Source organism: Chelonus insularis, unplaced genomic scaffold (assembly GCF_013357705.1).
Source record: "Chelonus insularis isolate UGA/USDA-ARS -01 unplaced genomic scaffold, ASM1335770v1 contig_70_pilon, whole genome shotgun sequence".
Classification (NCBI taxonomy): domain Eukaryota; kingdom Metazoa; phylum Arthropoda; class Insecta; order Hymenoptera; family Braconidae; genus Chelonus; species Chelonus insularis.
The window spans coordinates 728,085-752,952 of NW_023276716.1; the positions used below are offsets into that span (position 1 = coordinate 728,085).

The following is a 24,868-nucleotide window of genomic DNA, read 5'->3' on the forward strand; positions in this document are numbered from 1 at the left end:
AAAAATGTATGCAAATATATAATATAGGCAAATTAACCTCAATGTAAATAAGAGATTTAATTAATAGGTTTAAGTGTATACAGATTAATGAATCAGGAGAAAAAATCTACCAGGGTCTTTTCACTAATTGATACACTTATCTAAAAATATTTGATCATGAAATTTAAAATATGAGGTACCCGCCTCTTGTATTAATTTGTCAACACACTAAGAGTAAATTGCACGTAAAAATGATTATAAAAAGGTAGTGTCTTCTGAAAAATAACCAGCGAGACGAATAGACTCGCGTTTAAGATTAACATACAGCCGCTGAGGTTGAGGTTTGGAGGTCGGAGAAGGTCGAGGCGTTACCGCCCGCAGTATAAATTCCTTACACCAAGGTTCAGGAAACGATTTATGCTTGTCTTCAGTTGCTCCACTTGTACTTGAATGACTACTTGGTATGTCAATCATGTAGGCTGCCTAGATGTCAAGAACGGTACCGAAATTATAACTTTTCTCGTGAAATAAAAATTTCAAATACACACTCAATGAAAATGGCAAAATTAAATTTACCTTTTGTACATTACGAAACATTTCCACGACTCGTTGACCAATAGAACTTCTTGGTCCACCAGGAATTGTAACTTCTTTCCCTTGCATAAGTTGCGTTATAAAAGATATTTTTTCTTCTGAATTTTCATCATCATAAAATTTATGTTTTAATGAATTAGCTTGAGTTAGCGGTACTTTTATACTCTCGATGTCTTTTAATATATCCTGAAATAAAATTGCACGACATTACTACTGGTAACTAATGTTATTGTTATATGATGATTCCTAGAAAACAGTTTTTCCCACTTGATTAAAAAAATTATTGTAGAATAAAATGCAAGGTTTTAGTTAAATAAAATTTTTTTTGAAAAGTATTAAACATTTCGACAAATTGTTGATTCATAAAGATAATATTGTTCACAGCTTAGCTTGGTAAAAAAAAAAGTATTTTTCAGAAATAAAATGAACTTACTTCATATAAATGCATATTTTGATGAATTGGTTTAGTAACTCGTTGCAATTTTGTGTAAATGCTCTGCATAAAATCAGGCAAATTAGGTAGAGCGTCATGTTTTTGCTGACTAAGAGTATACAATGCAGCATGTGTTAAAACAGGTAGAAGAAGTTGAGCAATTTCTCCAAGACTTCTTGACGCTAGATAATGTATCGTTTTTTCAGCTTCTTTTGTGTCATCAAAAAGACGTTTTTGATGATGGGCAGGAACAGGTTGTGCTGAGTTCCACGTTGTTGCCCAAGGATTATTCGGGATCTTCATTCGTGGTGAAAGGTAACCTGAAATTTATTCAGCACTCAATTAAGCTAATACTGTTAGTATTATATTCACTTTTTTATATCTAATATATATTCACTTTCTAAGTTTCTACATTTAATTTCAATGATAGACTATTGATGTGACTATTTACCAGTTGGCTGACCCCACTCATCTACACCATCATCTTCTATCCAGTCCCTCGGAGAATACCATCTGATAAAATCCTCAAGTTCTGATCCAGGATTAGCAGCCTGCATTTAAAAAAATGGAAAAATAGTATCATTTATCGAACCAATCAATAGAAAGCATTTCCTGACAATAAACTTTCTTGAAACTTTCTCAATTACTAATGAAAGATACATATGTATTTGCAAATTGGTATAATTATGAAGATAAATACCTTAAAAGATTCCATGTCAGAAAGAAGTGAGGCACTCATCAACCTTGCACGCATTTCCGAGCCTTCTTTGTCTGTCCCAAGCTGCATCATTAATTGCGCATCCTCCTCCAGTTGATCCTCCGTCTTCGGCACTGGGTCTTGAGTAATTGGAAGGTACAAAGCATCTCCAGTATTAAGAAGACGCAGTGATGGGTGCTTTGCCAATCTTCCTCTTGGCCTATCCCACAATAAGTGTTGTGTTTTCTTTTTTAGCTGTTGCTCTTCTTGTTTTATAGCTTCTTCAGTGCATTCAAAAAATTCCTCCTCAGATTCTGAAAAAGAACCTGGTGATTACATTTTTTTGCGTAAAGAGTTTTTGAAGGTTAACAAAACTCATTGATAGAGATTTTTTTACAGCCATTAAATATTAATGATAATCATTAATAAATCAATTATAATTATAATGTGCAGTATTATTGATTTTTGTAACTCATTAAATGTTGATTAATTAATCTCATGAATATAAAAAAAGATATTTTATCAATTTGAATCATAATCTTATCCTGCTATGTATAAGTAATAAATAAATTAAGTAGAATAATTAAAAATAAAACATACCAGACTCAAAATCCTCAATTTCCATTTTTTGCGGTCTGTGATCAGATTTATTTCTGGTATTTTTTCGTTCAATACAGCAATTCATCATCTGTAGTTTCTGGTGTAATAAACATGTTCGCACTGAATCCGGAAACCCAGTTCCCACGCTAAAAAATAAATACATATAAGCACTCGGTTAATTACTGTATTATTAATAAAATTATAATATTGGTGTATAGGAAAAGATACATTATTTTGACTGATTGAATCATTTCCTTGAACCCACTGTCCTCATATTTCAAATGCTATGGGAAAATAAAAATTGTCCATATAAATTTCTCAAAATTTTCAACACGTTCATGACAATGCAGCAATATTTGTCAGAGATGGCCGATGACCCCAGGCGGTAACTTTAAATCACCATGAAGGAAAGGTGTCTCTTGGAAACCTGCTAGCTTACACCGGCTACGGGTGGGATCCATGTAAAATCATAAGTGCGTGACGCAACCGATCTTATCAAGGGGACCTTCAAGTAAATCTTCAGGTCACTCAAATGAAAAAAAAAGTGAGAAAAACAACGCAGCCATAAAAAAACAAGTTGTTTATAAACCGTAAAAATAAGTGAAAAAATAGTCCTAATGAAAAATTTGTTGTCAATTAGCAGAATCTGATTAATACGATAAATAATGAATGCCTATAAATTTTTCCTTCGCTTTGATTAGCATGAAAGGAGAGTCGATAGTGATAATGAATACTCAATATTTAAAAGAATTCATTTTTTCCATCCCTGATGATAGATTACACTAATTGACATTGGACAAGTATGCAGCAGCAACGATCAGGTATCTGTGTGCGTTTAGTTGGCTTGAGTAGTGGCACGAGAAGGTGGATGACGAGAGGGGCAAAACCGGCCTACCATCGGCTTCCACCGTCGTTGGAGAAGCCCAGGCACACAGTATACCATTGCCTACCCTACCTTACTACTCTCTTAGCTGGTTCGGTAAAGCCACGAGTCGGGATTTACGGTGTCCAACTCTACTACTTCTTACAGTTGCGTCCAAGACTTTGGTGATGCCGATACTATACGGGAACTATTTGTTATTGAAGAACTATTTTAATAATCATTTTTGACAACAATTTTTTAACATTCTAAATAACAATTTAAAATAAAAAATTAATGAATTTTAAATTCATTTACCTGTGAAGTGATTTGTTTCTTTTTTTATAACCGGAATTCAATTAAATACAGTGACTAAAAAAAATTGTGTTTAACACCATGAAGACATTGAGATATTATAAGTGACTGGCAACCTGAAGACTGAACATTAAAAATGCGTAAGTTGTTAATTTTGGTTTTTGCTAAAATAAAGGCTGACGTTTTTTGGAGGGACCATGTGTTTAGACTCAACTCATGCAGAAGAACACGTCTTTATAACATTCCTGAATAAGTGCATGCTGGAAGCGAGGCCACTTTATTCAAAGGGGTGAATGCACCTACGCGCGAGTAGTATCTTCATGGATCGTTTTCACTATACCATTCGACCTTGAAATTGCATACGAGCCTCTTAGACCAGTATATAAAACATTGAACTTGTATTTACACCTACACCAAAATAAATCATTTCATTTTATCCTCATATTATTTGATTTCATAACTAAATGATATATATCATCTAGGTGTCTGTTCACCATTATCTTTATGTCTTATGAACTCTGAAAGTTTCCTCGTGCAATTTCAATTTTTTCGCTCTAAGAAGACGCAAAGACCATAGTGATCTGTTTACTCAGAGCTGTACGTTATACCTAGCGGACCGTAGTATTTAGCAGCGTCTACCTTTTCTTCTTTCAGACACTTTGATTCATTCTTGCTAACAATCCATAATTCATTATTTTTCTTAGTGATGGTAGAACTTTACACTTGTAGGGTTGTGTAGTATTTCATTTATTTTTATTTCTATTTACTTGGGTTGTTGTATTTAATGATAGGACTTCAATAGTTTCTCTTGATGTATTGAAATTTTAAAATGAAACTTAAACGGACGTGATGTAATATTAAAGGGGGTTTGAAGTTTTCACGCACAGGTTAAAGATAATCATTGCATGTTGTCAAAACTACCAGTTTTGCACAACTAAGGGAATTAACTTGGTTTACGATATATTGATATTAATGACAGGAAATGAGTGTACCCACGTGGTTGGAGACCATGTTTATGTTTATTACTAGCTTTGAGGAAAATTGTTTTTGGAGTTGATTATTATGGATGAGAAAAAATCGATTAAGAATAATTAAAAAGTGAATTATTTAATGAAATAATAGATAATAAATATTTTTATTATTGAAGAAAATAGTTGTTAATACTTTCGTTCGGTTTGAAAGTAATCATGAACAAAATTAGCACACTAATTTTAATTTGTATGTCAGGAGATATTTGAAAATATTTTTAACATGTTTGAAATCAATTATAGTATCAATTCATTGAATTCAATGGTGAAATAGAAAGGATGTTAATTATTGAAAACATAAGATTTTATGAAATTTCAAATCTTTAACCATTTATGTGTAATCTAATGAGCTATTTTCCAATAAAAAAAATTGTTTTTTCTAAATTGCCAGATAATAAAACATTAGTGGTTTATAAATTGCTTAGTGAATTATTCTAATTAAACTGCAATAATATATTGAATGAAAAATAAAAGAATTTTTGTAAAACTGTTAACAATTTTATGAGTTTAATTAGACTAAAAATTAAATAATATAATTTATAAATTTATTAAAACTACTATGTCATTATCTAATTATCAAGTAAGAGAATGCAATTAAAACTGCATAAAAATTTATCTTAAGCTTTTCTTTGTGAAAGAATGATTACTTCATCGATGGAATGAAAATGACAACTGAAAATGGTGTCAAACAACTTTGAAAGTTTTTAATTATTTTTAAAATACTTCTCAACAATAGATCATCTTCGTCATCAATCCAACCGCATTCCATTGGAAAAATGATAGAAAATCTTCAAGAAGGTTCTATCCATTCATTTAAGAAAAAATTTTGAAGGAAATAAATTCTTGATAAAAATTCTTTCCCCTAAAGCAATAAATTTTTGATTTTTTTAAATCAATACTTCAAAACGATTACTACAAATTAAACAGTTGATGTAAACTTAGATTATTTCACCTAATCTTTGAACTATATTACGTACACTCCTTCAATGCTGAGGTAATATAGAAATAGAAATTGGTGATAAAGTACCTGAACCGTTTACATCGGTAGCTAGAGTAAAACCAAACGACCGGAACTCATTTCCGGCCTTGTTTCTTGACTTCCGTCTACTCTACATCTTCGATAATTGTGTGGCCCGATAGATTTTACTTAATTTGTCCTAGTGACCAATGACAGAGGCAGATTCAGTCGGTCGATATATTTCCATCATAAAAAATAGGGAAAAGAAAATGACGTAATAAATTTTATGGAGGCATTTATAGAGAAGAAAATTCCTGATTTCAATTCTCCTTAAGCTTATTAATCGTAAATTGTTTTAATTTCAACTCAACCATCGACTATTTAAAAACAATTACTTTAATGGCTAATAAGAAATGAGCAAATAGTTGAAATTTATCAAAATAATTCTAAGAAATGTAATAATGCTCTTATTTTTTGATTTGCAATTAAAACTACCACTTCCTCTATATTGTTTCTTCTCTATTTTTCCCATCGCTCGCTTTCTATTGTGCAATGAATTCTCGTGATCTACAATAAAAAATAGTGCGTTACGTGTAACGAGTACTTTGAACGTAATTCTAGACGTTACATAGATGAAATATTTATTATTTTCATATCCAAATAATAATTATAATAATTGATTATTATGAATAGAAACTTTTTCTTGGTAAAAACCTCAAGCCATTCTATTATTTCAGTTTTTCTTTCAATTTAATCTAAGTCTTGAATATTAAAAAAAAAGTGTCACAATGCATCCTGTCACAGATTTATCAGAAAAAAAAATTTCCAGCTGTCTTTCGCACACTTTTCCAACAGTCAACATGATTTTACGTACTCGTTCCGCTTTCGTGTGTACACTTCTCTAGGCTCTAATTAAAGTTATAACTCACTTTAAAATAGATGCGAGTTTCTCTAGAATTCCAAATGCGTGGCAAATATATCTAATTGATTGAGATGGGTCAGAAGGGTTCTTATAAACAACCCACGAGTTTGACAAACTGGTCAGATCCATTCACATCCACGTAATGCACACGCCAGGTATTTCACGCTTTTGTGGTATGTGGTTGACCTAGCTTGTGGTTGTAGCAAATAAGCACGAGTTTTCTGTCACAGATAACTAACTCCACCAAGTCCTAAACTAATCAGATTACAAATCTATGGCAATCATAACATTCTCACGTGTTGAGAAAGCAATGAAAGAAAAAAAAGCAATTAAGAATTGAAGAATGTCACTCAATTCATACTAAGTATGAGCAATGTGTAGAAATGTCTTATGTAATTTTATTGGAGAAGATTCAAGTGTCCATGAGAAAAAAAAGAAAAGAATAGTTTGATAGCTGAATCGAATGTTGGAATGTTGAGCTTTCAACACAAGTGTCATCGTCATTAGTTTCTTCAATTGAAAGAATTCAGATAAATCTTTTTAGATAAACAAATATGCTAGTTGCAAAACACTACATATTATTACAAAAAAATTTTTAATGAAATTGTTTTCATCTTAGATTAATTAATATTCAATACTATCTCTTGTGAAAATATTTCACAATCATATAGTTGTGAGACACACATATGGTAATGAAGAGTGTGCCAGAGATAATCGGAATTTCATCAACAGAACAGGTTTCAGATGTAAGAGAAGAGGGAAATGGCATTGATGAGAGTCAAGAGTTGACAAGGACAGAATATCTTTTTTCGGTCAGCAACGGACTTCTGAATCAGCTTAACGGAATATGAAGATGACTCTTTGGTTCGTAGGTGAGGTCTGCAAATTTAGGACACACATTAGCAAACATTTATTCAATTTATTGCTGATGAAGCTATACTTATTTTAGACTTGTTGACGAATGTGCCGATATCTTTTCCTTTTTCTTCACCTCAAGGGATATAAATCTATGTTGCTATAGAGTATCTCGTTTAACAAGACACCTGCATTTTGACATTGAGTGGTTGATATTTTATCAAGTTAGAAGATAGTTGTTGAGATAAGTTCATTATCTTTCTTCAAATAAAAAAAAATGAACCATCATTCAATGAATATCTAATTTTCGAAAGCTGGTCTAAATATCATCAATGCCATCAATATAAATTTGATTCAATCAAATCATTTATAATCTCATATTTAATTATCACTTAGTATTAAAATACTTTACCATTAATTTTAGCTGTTAACAAGTTAAAAAATTAATAGTTGAAATTTCTTTTTTTAGTTGAAAAAAAATTTAAATAAATCATTCTCTTGTTTAAATAGACATTAAAGATTTCTAAATAAATAATAAAATAATTTTTTTGAATTTTATCTCTTTTGAAAGAATGCCCTAAATAGCTGCTTAATCAATACAAATTTCAAGTAATAAAAAGTCTTGAAAATTACAAACATGAATGGATTCATACTTCATAACTTTCGCGTGCAAGATATAAAACATCTTTTTAGCTACTAAATAGCAGTTCTTATCAATTAATATACATAACATGTACAATTATATGTTATTTAATTAAAAATACATTCCCATTAGAGATCTAATTATATGAATTCATTTAAAAAGTCATTTCCGGGTCAGGTGAACTGTAAAATAGACAAGCAACACATACGTAGATCATAACATCAAGTTGAAGCATTTTACCCAGCTACCTCGCATGCTCGCTCTACTTACAACGATGAAGATGGATGCATCTATCGCATTATTTCTAGCGGGAAAATGCAGAGAGCTTGACACAATATCACTAAGAGTAGAAAGAACATCCCGCGTATTCTGTAGAAAATCAAGTGGCATCCAAGTGTAACCAAATGGAACGTTTAAAAATCATCAATAATATCATCAATTCAATCTACTTGTTATCATTATTTACAACTAAAGTTTTATCATTTCATATCTTTCTCTTTTTACTTTTAAAGATCAACTCAGTCTTTCATGTATGCATTACAGTAATTCATTTGGACATCATGCAGTCATGATTCGTATATATAAATGTTCAAGTAAGAAATGCTTGAAATGAAAGTTGTAGAACCATAACCGGCAATGTGATTCGCGCCTTCTTTATGGATAGATGCATACCTGTATAAAGATCAGGATAATAGGATTGCTGAGTGATGGAATCACGTTCGCTTTCTGCTACCTGTCGATGATCTACTTCTCATCATATAGTCATTTCTCTTTTCACTTATTTCTGGATGATTATCAAGCAAATTGTTTGCTCGATAACAACAAATATTGCTTGCGTAATGAAGGTTGTGTCTGTAATGTAAGTCTGTGGTATTCATTTCTACTGACATTATATATGTGTACATTTATTAAGAAATTCTTGAAAGTTCATTCACTCTTATTAAAAATTGCCATTGAATTTATTGGAATTGACTAAATATAAATAGCTGTGTAAGCCTACGAAGTAAACGTTTACAATCGACTTTTCAGTCTCGACCTGATCGAATTATTTTTATAATTCAGTGTTAAGATAATGCATTCATGCTTGAACACTATTTTGCTGGAGTGTTATAATGAATTTCTACTTTAGCTTCAAAAAAATTGCATTGTGAGTCAACTAGCATTGAAAATTGATTTGTTAACTGTTCAACTGAAGACATTTAACAGGAAATCGATTGAAAAATTAGTTTTCTTTTAATTTAAAAAAAAAAAAAAAATTAATGACAAACAAAAATTTTGTTGACGTTTATAAATGTTTTTTAAATCAAATTTTCAAGGTATTTTTCTTAATTAGAAAATTTAATTATGAAAAATTAATGATCAATCAATGAAACTTCATCATTAATTTGTTTTCCACAATTGCTTCATAACTTAATTCCAAAACATAGTTTGCTCAAAAATAAATATGTTTACTAATAATTAAAAATTTTGAAAGAAACATGTCAAGTTGATTAAAAAAGAAAAACAAATTGCTAATTAATTAAAGATTAATTATAGTCAAAGATGATAATTTTTTCCAACATCATTTTGTAAGACTTCTAATTGATACGAACATTAGTTTCGTTTTTATGCATTGAATTTATTATAATCGAAACACGTAAAATATAAATCATAACGAAAACCTAGAAAAAAACAACAAACTAATTACTTAAATAATTAATGAATAAATTAATTAGATATTCCAATTTAAACAAATTCCAAATCTGCATTGTTGTATTTTTATGTTACCTAATCAGATCGAAATTGAAGATAATTTTCTTCTTGATTTTCCGTAGTGCAAGCTCAACTCTTCCGCATTGTAACCGCAATAATCAAGAAGACGTATCAAATGCAGAGTGTAAATCGAGCGTCAAGCATCCGTATATGTTTCTATGTTCGAGCCACCGAACTTTCCATATGGTTGATAACGGTTTGTGCTACAAGCGCAGTATTCCAAACGACTGTTTAAGTACTGTTAGTTTCACGCCATTCCTGATGCTATTCAACGCATCAAGAATAATATAAGAATCCTTTAGATTTGTACAACCTTACACAGAGTATAAACTGACCATTCTCATCCATATGATACACTTGATTCATAGAATCCCCATTCATTCTTTCCCATGGGACTACTACTGAGTCATGTTCTTTTTTAGTCGCCTTTTTTTCGGTCAATCAGCTCCAGGTAGATCAAATTATTGATACCACTAAGTTGAAGGGAATATGAGTTACTCCAAAGCTTTCTATATGTTGGCCTAGTTCTACTTGTTTGGGGCACAAATGTTTTTTTGTTTTGGCTTGAATCAATTAATATTTATTGATTTGTTGACATTCATGGAAAAATCAGCAGAGAAACGAATGTTGATCTAGAAAGAACTTTTAGGGAATTGAAAGTAACTGGCTTCTAGAAAGGAATAATTATTGAGAAATTATTAAATAAAGTTTCATTAAAGAAGTTGGAAAAATTAAATTACTTAGTAAATGTTTTAATTTTAAAATAAATAAAAAAAACTGAGTGTCATACTTTTGAAGAAAGATATAATAATGTTTATGTTTGGAGAAAAATTCTTTTAGTTTATATGATTGAGTTCTCTAGAAAAGGTGTCTCTATAAAAACATTGTTTAAAGAGAAATTTCTTATGATGGATTGTTTTTTTTTTTGTTAATTATATAATTTAAAAATAAAAATTTTCTTTCCCATAAGAATTATCAAGTTAACTTCTCTAAAGCACTTCTCTAAAAATAAATACTCGTGTTGAAGGAAGTATTGATAAATAAATAACTTAACATAAATTATTACAATCCATTAATTACCATAACCGGACTGTAATTTGATTTACTACTATGTTAAATAATTAAAACAACGTAACTAACTAGTGAAATGCATATGAGATTGTGCAAGTATTTTTATTGAAAATTATACTATATAAACTCATGGGAAACTATCGTATGAAAGCATCTCAAACCAATGAATCTCTGTAATAAACTATTTTTATGAAGAAAATTACTCTTCTTCCCCCCAAAAAAAAGAAAGCAACTAAATAAAATAATCCTTTTTTTCAAAATCAGTCATAAAACTAAAGTACACGATTTTATATATTTTTTATTGCAAACATAAACTCAGATAATCAAGCCATAAATCAGTTTTTACTTTTCCCACAATTTTCTATTGTTTTAAACTCCGAAAATCTATTTATAATAAATAATTTATAGACATCTAGTCAATGTGAAAGTTTTTCATTTTTTTATATTCCAGTTTAAAACTTGAGCATAATTCACTAAATCATTATATTATTTTTGCAACAATACAATTTAAATTCTCTTGTTATCTATTACTTTTCATCAATACCTAGCAGAATCTTTTAAAGTTGTATAGAAATCGTGATCAATTGTAATCAATTTATATTACATAAAATAGCCTGATAATTTAAATAAAAATGAAAAAAAAAACAAGATATTCATTTACAAAAGAATGCAAAGCGTGAAATCTTAATGTGATTGATAGATTGATTGCTTGGGATAATTCTTGCATACCTGCCTAATATGTTGTTATGTAACACATCGAAGATTTTCTTCAAACTATTAATTATTCTTTTTAACAAGTCAAGTGACTTATACATCATGCCATTGTCCTTATGCATTTTTGAAACGCTTTTCATCACTTATTGTATCCATTTCTGCTGCTAACTCAACCATTATACCAAGGGCGTCTTCTTTTTAAGTCTCCAAGAATACAAGTTGTCTTTTAAGTAAAAAGTATAATAAATAGTTACATTTTTTATTTCCCAAAGATTTATTTTAAGATCTTTTCTTCTAGAGCACCTTTTGACGTATATCAATGAAATTGTTCGCGTGAAAGAATAGGAAAATTTCCTGTGATACATCCGCTATGGTCTTCGTAGCTTTCACAAACATTTATGAGATGAACTGTGAGAGATATTTATGTAACAAAGACCGACAGATTGCCATACTAGTGAATTATTCCCACAAAAGTAATGAAAATCCTTCGGAATCAAGAGTGAATAAAAGAACTTAAGACAAAGAGTTGATAACAAGAGAAATGAAAAAAAATCAACTCTTTCTCTTTATATGATTAAACTCTGGTAAAAAATTTCTAATATTTCCTTAACTTTATTAGCAACCTCTAAAGGTGGTTTTATGAAAATTATGCTGGTTCATACATTTTATAGGCATGTATTATTAAGCAAGAAAAAATCTTTGTTATTTTCTATCAACTAAACAATGTCAACCAAATCATTCCTACACGTGCTCCAAGTTCCAAGGTGCTATCATTTTTTTTAATCATTCTACTGATTCAAAAAGAATTATAACATGCCTTCTTAGCTATCATTATCAGAATTTATTCCAAAGAGCCTCTACAAAAATGTCGATAATTTTTCAACCTCCTTATAGACCACCGATTAAATTTCTACTAAGATATAATCATGAAACAATATCAAAATAATTATAGAGTGACGTTCACACTAAGGAAAAGTCGTTATTCTGCTGACCAATTATAGAAAGAAATAATGAATAAGTAAACATTAGTAATTAACAAATATCCATTCGTTGATATTCAAAAGACTCTTCCTTTATTATTAACACATCCTTTCTTTACACCAAGGCTTTTCATCATGTCAATTCCCGGTGATTCAACAACAAAGCCTTCAGACGTATCAATAAAATAATTTGTATTCTCTAGACCTTTTTTCTACGTGGATTAATAATGAAGAGCTATTAAAAGTTAAGTAAGTTTTTTGTTAGGATTTTAACTTTCCTAATACTGTTCCTAATACTTAATGGGTAAAGTGATCTCTGAATGAAATCAGCCAAGTCTTACGATGAATAATGACACACGTACACAGGTGCCTCTTATAAAAGTCTACAGGTATCGAGAGAGAGAGAGAGAAAGATTGTCGAACGAGAACGAAAGTGAAAGGCTTCAGATTCCAAAAGCAAGAACGCCCGTGCGTAGTTGATTGCAATTGCGAGAGATTCGCCGATCATATTAAGCAATAAGAGTAATATATCCAAGCAAACATTCTTATGATAATTCTAGTTATGATAATTTACCATCAAATTGGATAGTTCATGCTTGAAAATGTCTAAGAACATTATTAAGCTACTACAAAAGACGAGTATTGATGGTGATTATAATGATGATGATGATGATGATGTTGATAATAGTAATGGAGTAAAATGTCAAAGATATGATTAAATAGTTTGTTAGTTACAGAAGATAATAATTTTATTCAAGCTAATCTTCACTTAATGTGAACTTCTCCAACTTATGCTGGTTCTGTCATAGCTATCCCGTTTCAAACATTTTGCAGTTCTTTTCTTCTTTAGTTCTTTTCTCAGATCCGTTAGTTATACATGGAAATATACAAAAGCAGTACTGTTATATCGTTCGTTTGAGAAAAAAATAAACGTCATAATTTTCGAAATTCTTTGAGGTAAAATGATCCAAAGCAAAAACGTAGTTACAGCCATCAACACTGCTGAAGAAAATAAGCAAGATGACCTAATGGATTGCAAGATAACATTGAAAAGCGTGAAGCCTTCAACTAGTCCTAGACTCAATGATCCTCGAGAGTGAAGGTCAGTTCTGGGAAGAAGAAAATGTTCATCATCTTACTTAAGAGCATTAGTATGTTCACTTCAAGGTGGTATAAGACGTCAATAGATTATCGATTATTCATTTCTGTTACGTTGGATGAAGTATCATTTAATTATGATTAATAGGGAGGTTATTATTATTTTTTGACTGTGTTACTGGTGAAAAAAAATTCTTTTACAATGATGAGATTTTTATAACATTGGGAATTGATCAAAAAAGCATCTAAATATTTCTAGACTTCAAATATAAGCAACAGTTTAATTGATTGATTATCAGAATTTTCTGTGGAATAAAACTAGTTTGACAGCTACATGTGGTCACTAGAATATGAGAACAAAGTTGATAGAATGTACATATATCCAATAGAAAAAATATTATTGAGGAAAATCTTTCTTCTGATAAAAACGATACTTGTATATTTCAACTAAAGAAACATCAAGTTACTGACAAAGATAGTTGATTTTGAAAAAAAAAAAAAATGAAATCAAAGCTGGATCAAATATAACGTTGTCAAGATCGATAAAGTTTCACAGGCGTTAATAGAGAGCTCACTTTAGTGCAATAATTTTATAACCGTTAATTAAATCGAATTTAATGTGTGCATGAAGAAAAATGTGAAGGCGTATTATTAAAAATCGTAACGACGTTTTAGAATTATGCCTTACGATTTTAATCGCATTAACCAACACTGGTATAAGACACTATCTCTCATGATGAGAAACAAACTAGACAGAAGTCTTTTCGCAAATATAAGAGAGATACTAAATGTGGTAATAAACCGTGCAGTTGCAGATCTAGGCAAGCGGCCCGGTTAACAAGTGTACCGCGTCCCACTAGATGATATCCAGCAACATAACGGTTTTATAGCTATTAATTAACCATTCGTTTTTCTTAATAACTCTCCACCTTCTATTGTGATTAATGCTATCACTAATAATTCCGCTCTGTATCGTATGCTCGCTTCCTAATACTCTAATGCACTTGGTCTTCCACTCAAGCGTTCAATGTTAGCATGCTGATTGCTAAAATTTACAGCTTATTAACGCTTTCAAGTCTCTTAATATGCGTGTTGTTTAATAGCTTTTAAACACGTGGCGATATTTTCTTTTATCGGCTACAAGTGTTTGAAGTGTGCTTGATATAATCATTTAACTGACATTTAAATTTCACTTTACTTTTTTTTTTAAGAATGGAATTTGATTTCTTACTCTCTTGCTACTGATAGGGAGTTATATATAGATGTGAATGCTTCTTACAAATATTTATTTAAAATCAATCTATTGATTTTTAATGTTGAAATGATTATTGCATTCCTAAAGCAGTAGTGATGAATGAAATAAGATGATAATCACAATTATGATGACAATAGCTAGTAGGTTTACTTGACTTTGAACAAAACGAACTAATATGGACATTGAACATGATTTGTTGATTCTTCAAACACGTGGTGAAAATAAATTATTCATGTTTGGCTAACCTATTTAGCTCTTGGGCGTATGTCATAAAATCTCACTAAATGTTTCATTGTGACATTATTTATTTTTGAATGAATTGAATTATTGATGCAAAATTAATCTTCAAATGAGACATAAATGATTAAAAATTTTTAATGTAACTAAGATTAAATAAATTAATTAAGAAATGATAGAATCGTATTATGCTGTATTTGAACTATTATCATTAATTAGATTGATTGATCTACTTAATCATTAGTAAACAGATCACAGCTTAATGCAAGAGGTGCTGATAAATCACAATGATTTTTATTAATTGAGTACTAATTTTAATGGCAATCGTTTGAATAGATAATTTATTTCAACTGATATTTAATGATTTGAAATCAATTTTCAACAATATAATCATCACAAATTAGAACATACATTCTAACTATTAATAATAATAAGCAAATATTTATTATCTATCAGAGAAACTTTTTAATTTATTTATTATAAATACTAAATATTTCATTTTCTTGAAAAAAAAAATTGTTAAAAAAATTATGTTGAACATTTAGTAGAACATGTAGCTCCTTAATTAGAATAGCTTTGTTCTAAACTACATTCACTACAACTCATTGATAGAAGTGATACAAACAAGTACTAAACATTATTTTTCAACATTTGTTCGAACATCGCGACTAATTAAACAACAATAAATAATTTTAATTAACAATAGGTCAATAAAAAAAGAAGAGTGTTAAGTTTTACAAGTTTTCTCACAATAAACCCTTTCGATTATTAGCTAATCTCGTTACGCTCGAAGAATTCAATCGTATGGGAATGTTCTTAGCGAGGGAGGTACAATCAAATACAAGGGAGAGAGATACAATCAAATCGTGAGTGAAAGGTTCACAAATATCCCTTTCATTATAATTATTATACTATGTCTAGTATTCATTTATTCTTTATGAATCATTTTCGCCCTTTTCTGAAGATTATTAGAAAAACACACAAATAGATTCATTGTTAAGAAAAAGAAATATGAAAATTCATGATTATAAAAATAAAACTAAACAGGAAACTTAAGTATAGGGAAGAGAGTTAAAATATTTCTTACATCATTTCAAGTGCAAATCCATGACTTTAATTGACTCGCAAGGCCAATTACATGAAGATACCAACTTGTTATTATCTCTTCCATATTTTACTGTCACAAGCTTATTATTAAATTCAACGATTCCATACTAAATAGTTCAATGACATTAGATATCATTTTAAATCGAACCTGCAGGCAAAATAAAATAAGTGTGCCTTCTACATCAACTTTAACACTGACCAAAGCATTGAGTCAATCTCCATAAATTTATCCACTTAATAATATTCACCATCTTGGTTCAATGAATTCTGTTCTTCATCATCAACATCATTATTTCATAATAATATATTTCATATCAATTAAAAATTTTTTCTTTCTTCACAAGGAAAAAATACCATTTTTCCAGACTTTGAACTTTCAGCTTGATCTAAATAATATGATCTACCTTATAATGATATGTAATATTAAAATACATGACCGTAAAGCTGAAGAAAATAGTGCAGTGACTTTTATGAAGCTCTACTACACTTTCTGCTGGTGAAGTGTCTATCGCATAGCTAATGAAATGAATGGTTGATAAGACACTTGAATAACATAGTACACTTTAGTAGACACCTTGTACATGGTATGTAATTCATAAACAAAACTGCACGTATTTATTAGAAGGACATGTGATAGAAGGAATTCTGCTTTACAGTTATAAAATATCAACTCTTGAATCGTCGTATTTATGTTCGAGTTCAGCTACGCACGCTCTATTTCGCTGGATTTACATCGAGGAACGATGCAGACTATTAATTCTTACCGATTACAGTGCAAGTTTGTAGACTCATGGCTTACATACACCTAACCTGCTGTGTCCCCTGTACAAAGCAAAGGTGACTTAGGAGAGAATGCTCTCTTACTCGTGGGAATGTTAAAGAGGCGAAAATGAAATGGGATAATTAGATTAATTGAACTAGAACTTCGATCACTGTGGGGGGATTATCAGCTATCTCATGGTATCAACCAGTAGACTAAATTAACTCATTAAAGTACCGTAGCTACCAGTATCCTTGTATTATCCCTTGTTGATACACACGTTCAAAATTACTGTAATCACTTATTCTTCACTATAATACCATGATTCATTTTTTTTTTTATTCACGGAAAAATTGTTAGATGATAAGTTGATATTTTTCAATGTAAGTTGATAGTGAGTATGTGCTATTTCAAGTCTTATTAATTAATTAGACTCAAATATTACTCATTATTATTGTACCGTTTTGGAGTATAATCAAATAAATTATGGAAGTATACTTGGATGGGTTTTATGGTTGTTTAATAGGGGTTTTTAGATTTAATATTGGCTTTTTTATGATGAACTTGGAAATTTCATAGTTTAGTTTCTAAAACTACACTGAAACAAATGATATTTTCATTAATACTTATTTAAATAATTCTTTGGAATAATTATTAATGATATTTATGGGAAAAAAATCAGTTTTCTAGACTAGAAACTTGTTTCTTATGACTAGCATTAATGCCATTAATTTATTCTTGAAAATTTTACTTATCTTTTAAAAATAATTCATGTCTACAAAATGAATAGTTTTTAATTGATATTTTCTTATTTATGTGGATAATATTGGCTTTGATTAGAGCTCTAGAAATAGCAATTTTTTTTCCTACATGATATCAATGTTTCTTTTTTTTGATTACGATTAATTTCTTTAGAATAAATATATCATTAAAATCATTAGATGAGTCTACTGTCATTATTTATTTTCTTTCAGTCGTTGAAAGTGGATTAGTTGACAACTGTGTAATTTTTTTTAGTTTCGCAATACAATTCTTGACTGTGATGGGTATACACAACTCACTTATTAAGTGAAAAAAGTTTTTAACTATTAATAATCATCATGCAATATTTTTTCTACATTCTCAGTATTGACAGTAACTTTTTAAAAAAGAAAAAAAGGTATACAGACTCGTTTTGCTTTTTTTTTTATAAAAAATATAATTGATTAATGAATTTTACCAATTCAGTTATATTTTTAAAGTTTAAAACAAAATACTTTGATTAGTAAGTTTGAAAATAAAAATTGAATTTTTGTTCAATACAAGAATATTTATTTATTTCTATTATTAACAATCATAGCAAAATAACTTGGTAGGAGAATCTAAATATAACAAAATAAAGCCAAGTTTTTAATAAGCTAGTTTTGCTATAAAGATATCGAGAAGCTATTTTGAAATGATCAATTATGAAGTTAAAAAAAGAATTATTGATGACTTCTTTCGATTAATCAAAAATGATGAAAATCAATAATATTTTTCCTTGATTTCCAAATGTCGTAATTCAATAAACTTATTAAAAGATCCATTTGATAAATGATTTTTCTATTTGTATTTCGAAATTATTGAAAGCATCAAGAAAGATGGTATTCAAATGAAAACAAAACTTTAGCGTAAGTGCAATGAATTTAAAGGGAAAGTTCAAAATGAAATTAATACGGAAGCATGTCCCTAAGTATCATCGACAGGTAAAGATCTCGCTCGAAGAATTCAACTGCGTCGGCCATTGACTCGTAACGGGTTCAGTCTATCGTCGTTCACGTTTATACGACTCTTTACGAAGACTCTCCTTTTAATACCACTTTGTAACATGTTTTATTTAACCGGACGTATGACTGGTTCTTATTGGAACATAATTACCAGATTAAACCCCATCTGAATGTCTGAATAGAGCGCAATTAAAATATCAAATATTAATAATTATATTTTTCCTTTTCAGGTCCATCATTGAAGCTGTTGCTGCTGTTGGCGAACTTATTGAGCATTACAGTGGCAACTTCCCTTTGTCCATGGGCATCACACATAACAGAACTAGAGAGTTCATGTATCTGTGATTATAATCTTGCACGTGAACTATCTGTTCAATGTGACCTCGTAGATTTTAGTCAACTGTTATCAGCAATAAAGCGTTATGCTGCTAGAACAACCATAGATTTATTCTACGTCAACAACAGTACGATTGGAGTACTAAAAAATGGCTCTTTTTCTATGATTCGTATCAACAACATGCAGTTGTCAGGATGTAAAATTACGTCGATCGAAGAAAATGTCTTTAGAGGTCAAGAGCTTTCTCTTAGATCTCTCAATTTAAAAGATAACGAATTAACTGATGTTCCAACTGTACCTTTAAGGTATTTAAGAAACCTTACAGTTCTCGATTTATCTATGAACAAATTAACCAAGATTGAAGACAATTCTTTCCGGAATCTCAAACTTGTGACTCTCAAACTTGCTGATAATGAGATTACATTGAGTCCAGCAGCATTTCGAGGCTTGGAAAAGACTTTGAAAAACCTGAATCTAAAAGGAACAAAGCAGAAGAAAATTCCAGAGGCTTTGAGAGGTTTAAAAACATTGGCATTCCTTGATCTGTCTTTGAACAGTATCAAAGAACTGCCCGGACCGGCAGGGCAAAAAGCTTTTGAAGGACTTGATTCATTGACAGGTTTAAATCTGGAGAGGAATTTAATTCAAAGTATAGGACCCGATGCTTTTTATGGCATAAAGAAAACTTTGAGTTCATTAAGTTTATTGAACAATTTAATTCCTGATTTCCCTACGGCTGCTATAAATAGTGTCCGTGAATTACGAGTCTTGGATATTGGATTCAATCTAATAACTGAGTTGCCACTGAATGCCTTTCAAAACAATCCTTCAGTCACTCTTCTTGCCATTGATGGAAATCCTCTATCTACCGTTCCAGAGGAAGCCTTAGCAAGTTTGAATGGCACCCTCAGGGGTCTAAGTCTCGGTGGACGTTTCCTAGTTTGTGATTGTAAACTTAGATGGGTTGCCAATTGGATACGGACGAAAGATTTGCAAGTAACAAGTCGCGAACGTAAACCGCAGTTCTGTGGTAGCCCATTACGATTGCAAGAAAGGAACTTTTATAATATTGACCCTGAAGGTAAGTTAATAAAATGCTGAATTGACATTTAGTTAAAAGTATGTGTAGTCTAATAAATGTCATTGCAGAATTAATGTGCGAGAGGCCATCGGAGATCATTGGAATCGGTACGGTGGAAAGCGTAGATACAAAAGAACCAACTGGTCCAGTTAGTGGAGTTGTAGATGAATTACTGCCCACTACTCGTGTACCATCAACTACTCTACCATCATTTCCTTCTACTTCAATAACAACTCAGCAAACCACTCGAGTGAGTCCCAACATCACTTCCTCGACAGTTACAACAACTATAAGTACAACCACTGAATTAAAGACAACTGAAGTAGCCACTACCTTATCCACTGTACCATCAACAACCACTCGACCCACTGCTCGGACTGGTAATGTTGTTATAGTTAGGACAACTGTACCACCACCACCACCACCACCTCCAAGAATGTCACATACTCCTGAACATGGAACTCTTCAACAACATCAACCACGGCCTCCATTAGTCCTCGGATCTCCATTGTATAAATCAAAAAATATCGAGAAGGATATCATCGTTAAAGATGCCTTGAGACAAGACAATTCCGTGATCATTTACTGGGATACTGAAGCTTCTAATATTCTCGGATTCCGAGTTGTTTATAGACTCTTCGGAGATGCTAGTTTCAAGCAAGCTCCACCTCTAGAGGCCAGTGAACGCGAGTTCAAAATAAAAAATGTTCCATCTCAAGTAAGTCCTTAATTAGAAAAGATGAGTAAGGAGTTAAAGAATAGAAATTTGATGAGATTAATTTTTAAAAATCACTTTCAGGAATGCATCGTGGTTTGTGTGGTTTCTCTAGAGGAAACTAATATCACGCCAGCCAATGTGCCTTACAGTCAATGCAGAGAGGTACGCACTGAGAATTCACCTACGTCAAACATGGATAAAATCACGATAGCCGCAAGTGCTGCTATTTGTGCGACAATTGTGGTTGCAGTCATCATTTTTGTGGTTGCCAATCGTCGAAGAGCACGCAAGCTTCATACTTTGCATAGCATTGATCAGACTAAAATGGGAGGTCCAATAGCTGGACTTCCAGTTAATTGTTGTTCAAACGTCGGACCTACTCCAAGTCCAGCAGGTCCATTAGCCTCCATGGCTACTTTAAGTGCTTATAATACTCAAAAAGAGTGGGATCAAGTATCTGCTTATAGTAACAGAAGCATTCCTAGACCAAGGATATTTCCAATAGATCGTCAAGGTTAGTTTACAATAAATGTTTTGTTAGTTATTGCATCATTTCATTATTCGAAATCATTACTAAAAAGCTTATAAATCATACAAACAATTGCTTCAAGATCTAATCAAAAACATAATTACAGGCTCAATGACAAGAGCATCATGCATGGATGAAGTTAGATCTCAAGCCAGTCATTATGGTGGAAAAATATCATCTCGTTCAATTGCTGATGGACAATCACAACATAGCTTTTCTAATAACTCATCTCGCTATTTTGCCAACAACGTGCTAGCGAATAATCTCAGTAACACTCGACCAGGTATATGAGTCAGCGGATTTCATCTCTTTACACCAGCGCTACCTAAAACTCTAATGCTCTTTCTTTCAAATAATCTTCTATTTAACCATTATTTCTTCATCTCCTCATGTGTATGCTAATGGAAAATATTATTCGCGGCAGAGTTACGACAGTCGCGACAATCTCTGGCCGCTGCTTCGGATCGAATGTCACGTAATGGATTCCCGGGAAACAATTTACCACCACATGCTTCGGCACGCCGTCAACGGCCTCGATCAAGAAACCGTACAATGGAACAAAATCCACCTCGCCCTGGAAGTCGTTACAGCCTAGCAGACTCTACTCACACTCTCAATAATTATGATGAAAGTAATTGGACTGATCATGATATGGACATATATATGGCACGTAATCCAACTACAAGAAGTGGTCTTGTGCCTCTCTAAAATTATTTGTCCTGATAAATTGATAATGTGTGTATTGCTCAAGTGTTTGATTTCAATTGACATCAAGATGAAGTCTTAGTTAGGATTAAATTAATTGTATTAAAAGACACTAAACTTCCTAGACAGTCAAATTATTTAGTGGTATTATTATTTTATATCGCTGTTTTAAGAAGATATAAGATGACTCTAGATAATCATTAGTATATTACCTTTAATGTTAAAGAATCTAGGAGTTTTTATGAAAAAAAAACGCCAGATTTCACGCGCGAAATGTACTTATAAAATATTTAAGATTATTTTGTAATAGTTATAAAATACTATTTTTCATCCCCAAACCATATCCTTAATAGATTTTTACAACAGAGAATGAATTGAAAAAAGTTAGAGACTATTGTAACATTTGTTTGTCCAAAGACTGTAACATGACCGCGAGCATTAATGACATAATGACAATTATAAAAATTTTTCATATTTTTGGTCACTACTTTAATGATAACTAATTATATGTGAATAGTTTTTCGTAAATAAATATACCGAAGAAATAATTATCGTTAATAATAAAATTTTATATCAAATATGTAATGTAATTTAGAATGTAATGCTAATATTTGTACATGAATTATTTTATAGAAATGATCTTATTGTACTGGTGCAATCAAATACAAATGCATTTTTGTTTATTGAAATAATTGTTTGTAAAAATAAATAAATTTTGATAATTACTTACCCAGGAATAGAAATAGTTTCATCCCAACGATAACGAATTTCTTGAACAAACTCATGCCACAGTTGAGCAACTGCTGCAATTCCTCCTAAATTTTGTTTACAGTGTACAGCGACAACTGCAAGTCTCCATACTAATGAATCGAAGGTACAAGTTTTGATACCTTTCCACAAATCTTCATCTACATTAGAGCTATTCACATCTTCATATGGAGTTTTCTATGAAATTATCAATAATTAATTACATATTTGATTTTGAATTAATATTATATATGTAAATTTAATAATTACCGAATTTTCATCAGCATCAGGAAATAGATAATAAAGAATTGACATAATTATTTCGTCTGATACCGGACCCACTGGATTTTTACTACTTTTCTGAATTGATGAACTTCTACTCATCACTTTAGATATAGTAGGAATTTTCGATTCAGTAACAGCATTAAACACTGAACTTAATGCTTGGTCATTTCCAGTATACGAAATGTCACCTAAATAATCTGATAATGATTTTTGGTTTTTGCAAAGATTTAAAAATTCAGCGAGATATTCTTCTAATAAACTAGGCGGTGTTTCAGAAAATTTAACTTTTATAGACCATTCAGTTGCTAATTGTGGTTCTAAATCAGTAAAACTTTCACTATCGACTACGACATTTTCTGACATTTGATTCCATGTCGTAAACAGCTGCAGTTCTCTAAAATAAAATCAATTTAAAAAATGATTATTTTCTAATGTTAACTAATTATTTATACAAAATAATGAATAATGAGTTCTTACACCATGGGATCAACACTCGCTCCCAGTGGTAGTTTTCCGACTTCTACAGTCTTTACAAATGTTCCTTCCATAAAGTCAAAATTAGATGTTTCTGGAGTAAAATCTTTCAACAAATAGGTAAATCTTACAGATACCTGTACTGGATCTAATCTTACACCACATCCTTCTCCAATTTTTTGTTTAAAAAGTGCTAAAAATCCTAAAGAAAAATAATTCTGATTAGAACATCTCAATGAATTATAAATGAAATATTTTTATTTTGAAAAACCATTATATTGATGAAAGTGCTATTACATAAAAAAATCATTTATTTAAGTAATAAATTAGCTTAAGCTATACCTGTAAGATGACGGCAGTGTGGAGGAGTCTTTTTTAAATGAACCATATCTAAATGTGCTATACTTCCTTTCCCAACGTTTACGCCTAAATAATACTTTTGCCATGGTTCCAAAACTTGTACCAAAGCAGGTACTTCACTGTAAAAGTAATAAATTCAATTAATTTATGTTAAATAAAAAATAAACCCACTTGTTAATTCATTGTTGATACCTATTAGTATTGGTACATGCGATCGTTAAAGAGCTAACTAAAATTTTGATCCTTGTTTCCTCAGAAATTGGCACACGTCTTGCAGGAGTCAGAACAATAAACTCTCTAAGGCCATAATAACGAACTATTTCCAAAAACTCTTCATCAATTCTTACAAAATCATTCGTCACATTCAAAACATCAATGTGACTTTGAGTGTTAGAATCTTCATTGTCGTCTAGAACATCTTTTGTTTCTTCGTTGTCAACTTTTAGTTTGTAATGTTTTAATAAAAAAGGATAGTTAGCAAAACTGAATTCTTCTGATTTTTTCTCCCATTCTGAATTAACAAAATCTCCTGGTTTTAGACTAGGTCTAATTTTCGTATGAGGTAACCTCCATTCATGAATGATTTCTTCCAGTCGAGCGATGAAAACTTCCCATTCAGAAGCAGTTGTAAAGTCATGATGATAAAAATCCTCTATTTCAATATTATGCATGGTAACTGTTTACAAATTAACAATATAAACAAATAAAATCATATGTTACAACAAAGGTTGACATCATACACACAACACATAACAGATGGATAAGTATTTAAATCAGCTATAGTCGAACTGAGAAAAGAGTTCCTCAGTTGCTTCAATGCTTTCGGGCTCCCCACCACTGATTTTCTACCCCTTCTACCATGTTTTTTACTACTGCGCAAGCGTACAAGAACACATGAAGAGCATCTGAGGAACTCTCTTCTCAGTCCGACTATATTGGACAACAGTTTACAATTGTTGTAAGGTATTTAAACCTATGCATAAACCAGAGATTACTGAGGCATGCCTCTAAAAACCTCCAAAAGAGTCAA

The 24,868-nt window shown here is 30.9% G+C and overlaps 2 protein-coding genes across 3 annotated transcripts; one reads left to right on the plus strand and one right to left on the minus strand.

Moving 5' to 3' along the window:
• Rab3GAP1 (RAB3 GTPase activating protein subunit 1) lies at positions 1-24,826 on the minus strand. The gene is made up of 12 exons (XM_035089746.1): positions 24,773-24,826; positions 24,031-24,617; positions 23,821-23,957; positions 23,482-23,680; positions 22,990-23,398; positions 22,703-22,917; positions 2,304-2,449; positions 1,707-2,017; positions 1,458-1,557; positions 1,007-1,326; positions 556-759; positions 1-462 (listed from the first exon to the last, which is right to left on the minus strand). Exons 2-12 carry the CDS (start codon positions 24,507-24,509, stop codon positions 235-237), a joined length of 2,748 nt encoding a protein of 915 aa, XP_034945637.1. The 5' UTR covers positions 24,510-24,617; positions 24,773-24,826; the 3' UTR covers positions 1-234.
• On the plus strand, positions 3,251-22,622 carry haf (leucine-rich repeat and fibronectin type-III domain-containing protein hattifattener). Of its 2 annotated transcripts, XM_035089747.1 has the most exons (6): positions 3,251-3,617; positions 18,833-20,020; positions 20,089-20,738; positions 20,820-21,252; positions 21,374-21,550; positions 21,692-22,622. In XM_035089747.1, exons 1-6 carry the CDS (start codon positions 3,614-3,616, stop codon positions 21,973-21,975), a joined length of 2,736 nt encoding a protein of 911 aa, XP_034945638.1. In that variant the 5' UTR covers positions 3,251-3,613; the 3' UTR covers positions 21,976-22,622. The 2 variants fall into 2 exon arrangements, with proteins under 2 accessions (XP_034945638.1, XP_034945639.1); XM_035089748.1 differs by lacking the exon at positions 21,374-21,550.
• Positions 24,827-24,868: the final 42 nt, after the last annotated feature.

Excerpts from the sequence above, each read along its gene's own strand:
- Rab3GAP1 (XM_035089746.1), bottom strand. The coding sequence starts at position 24,509 with ATGCATAATATTGAAATAGAGGATTTTTATCATCATGACTTTACAACT. Across the intron at positions 2,018-2,303 it reads AATTGAGGATTTTGAGTCTG|AATCTGAGGAGGAATTTTTT; the intron begins GTATGTTTTATT and ends GTTCTTTTTCAG. Across the intron at positions 1,327-1,457 it reads TGAGTGGGGTCAGCCAACTG|GTTACCTTTCACCACGAATG; the intron begins GTAAATAGTCAC and ends AATAAATTTCAG.
- haf (XM_035089747.1), top strand. Across the intron at positions 20,739-20,819 it reads TAAAAAATGTTCCATCTCAA|GAATGCATCGTGGTTTGTGT; the intron begins GTAAGTCCTTAA and ends AATCACTTTCAG. Across the intron at positions 21,253-21,373 it reads ATTTCCAATAGATCGTCAAG|GCTCAATGACAAGAGCATCA; the intron begins GTTAGTTTACAA and ends ACATAATTACAG.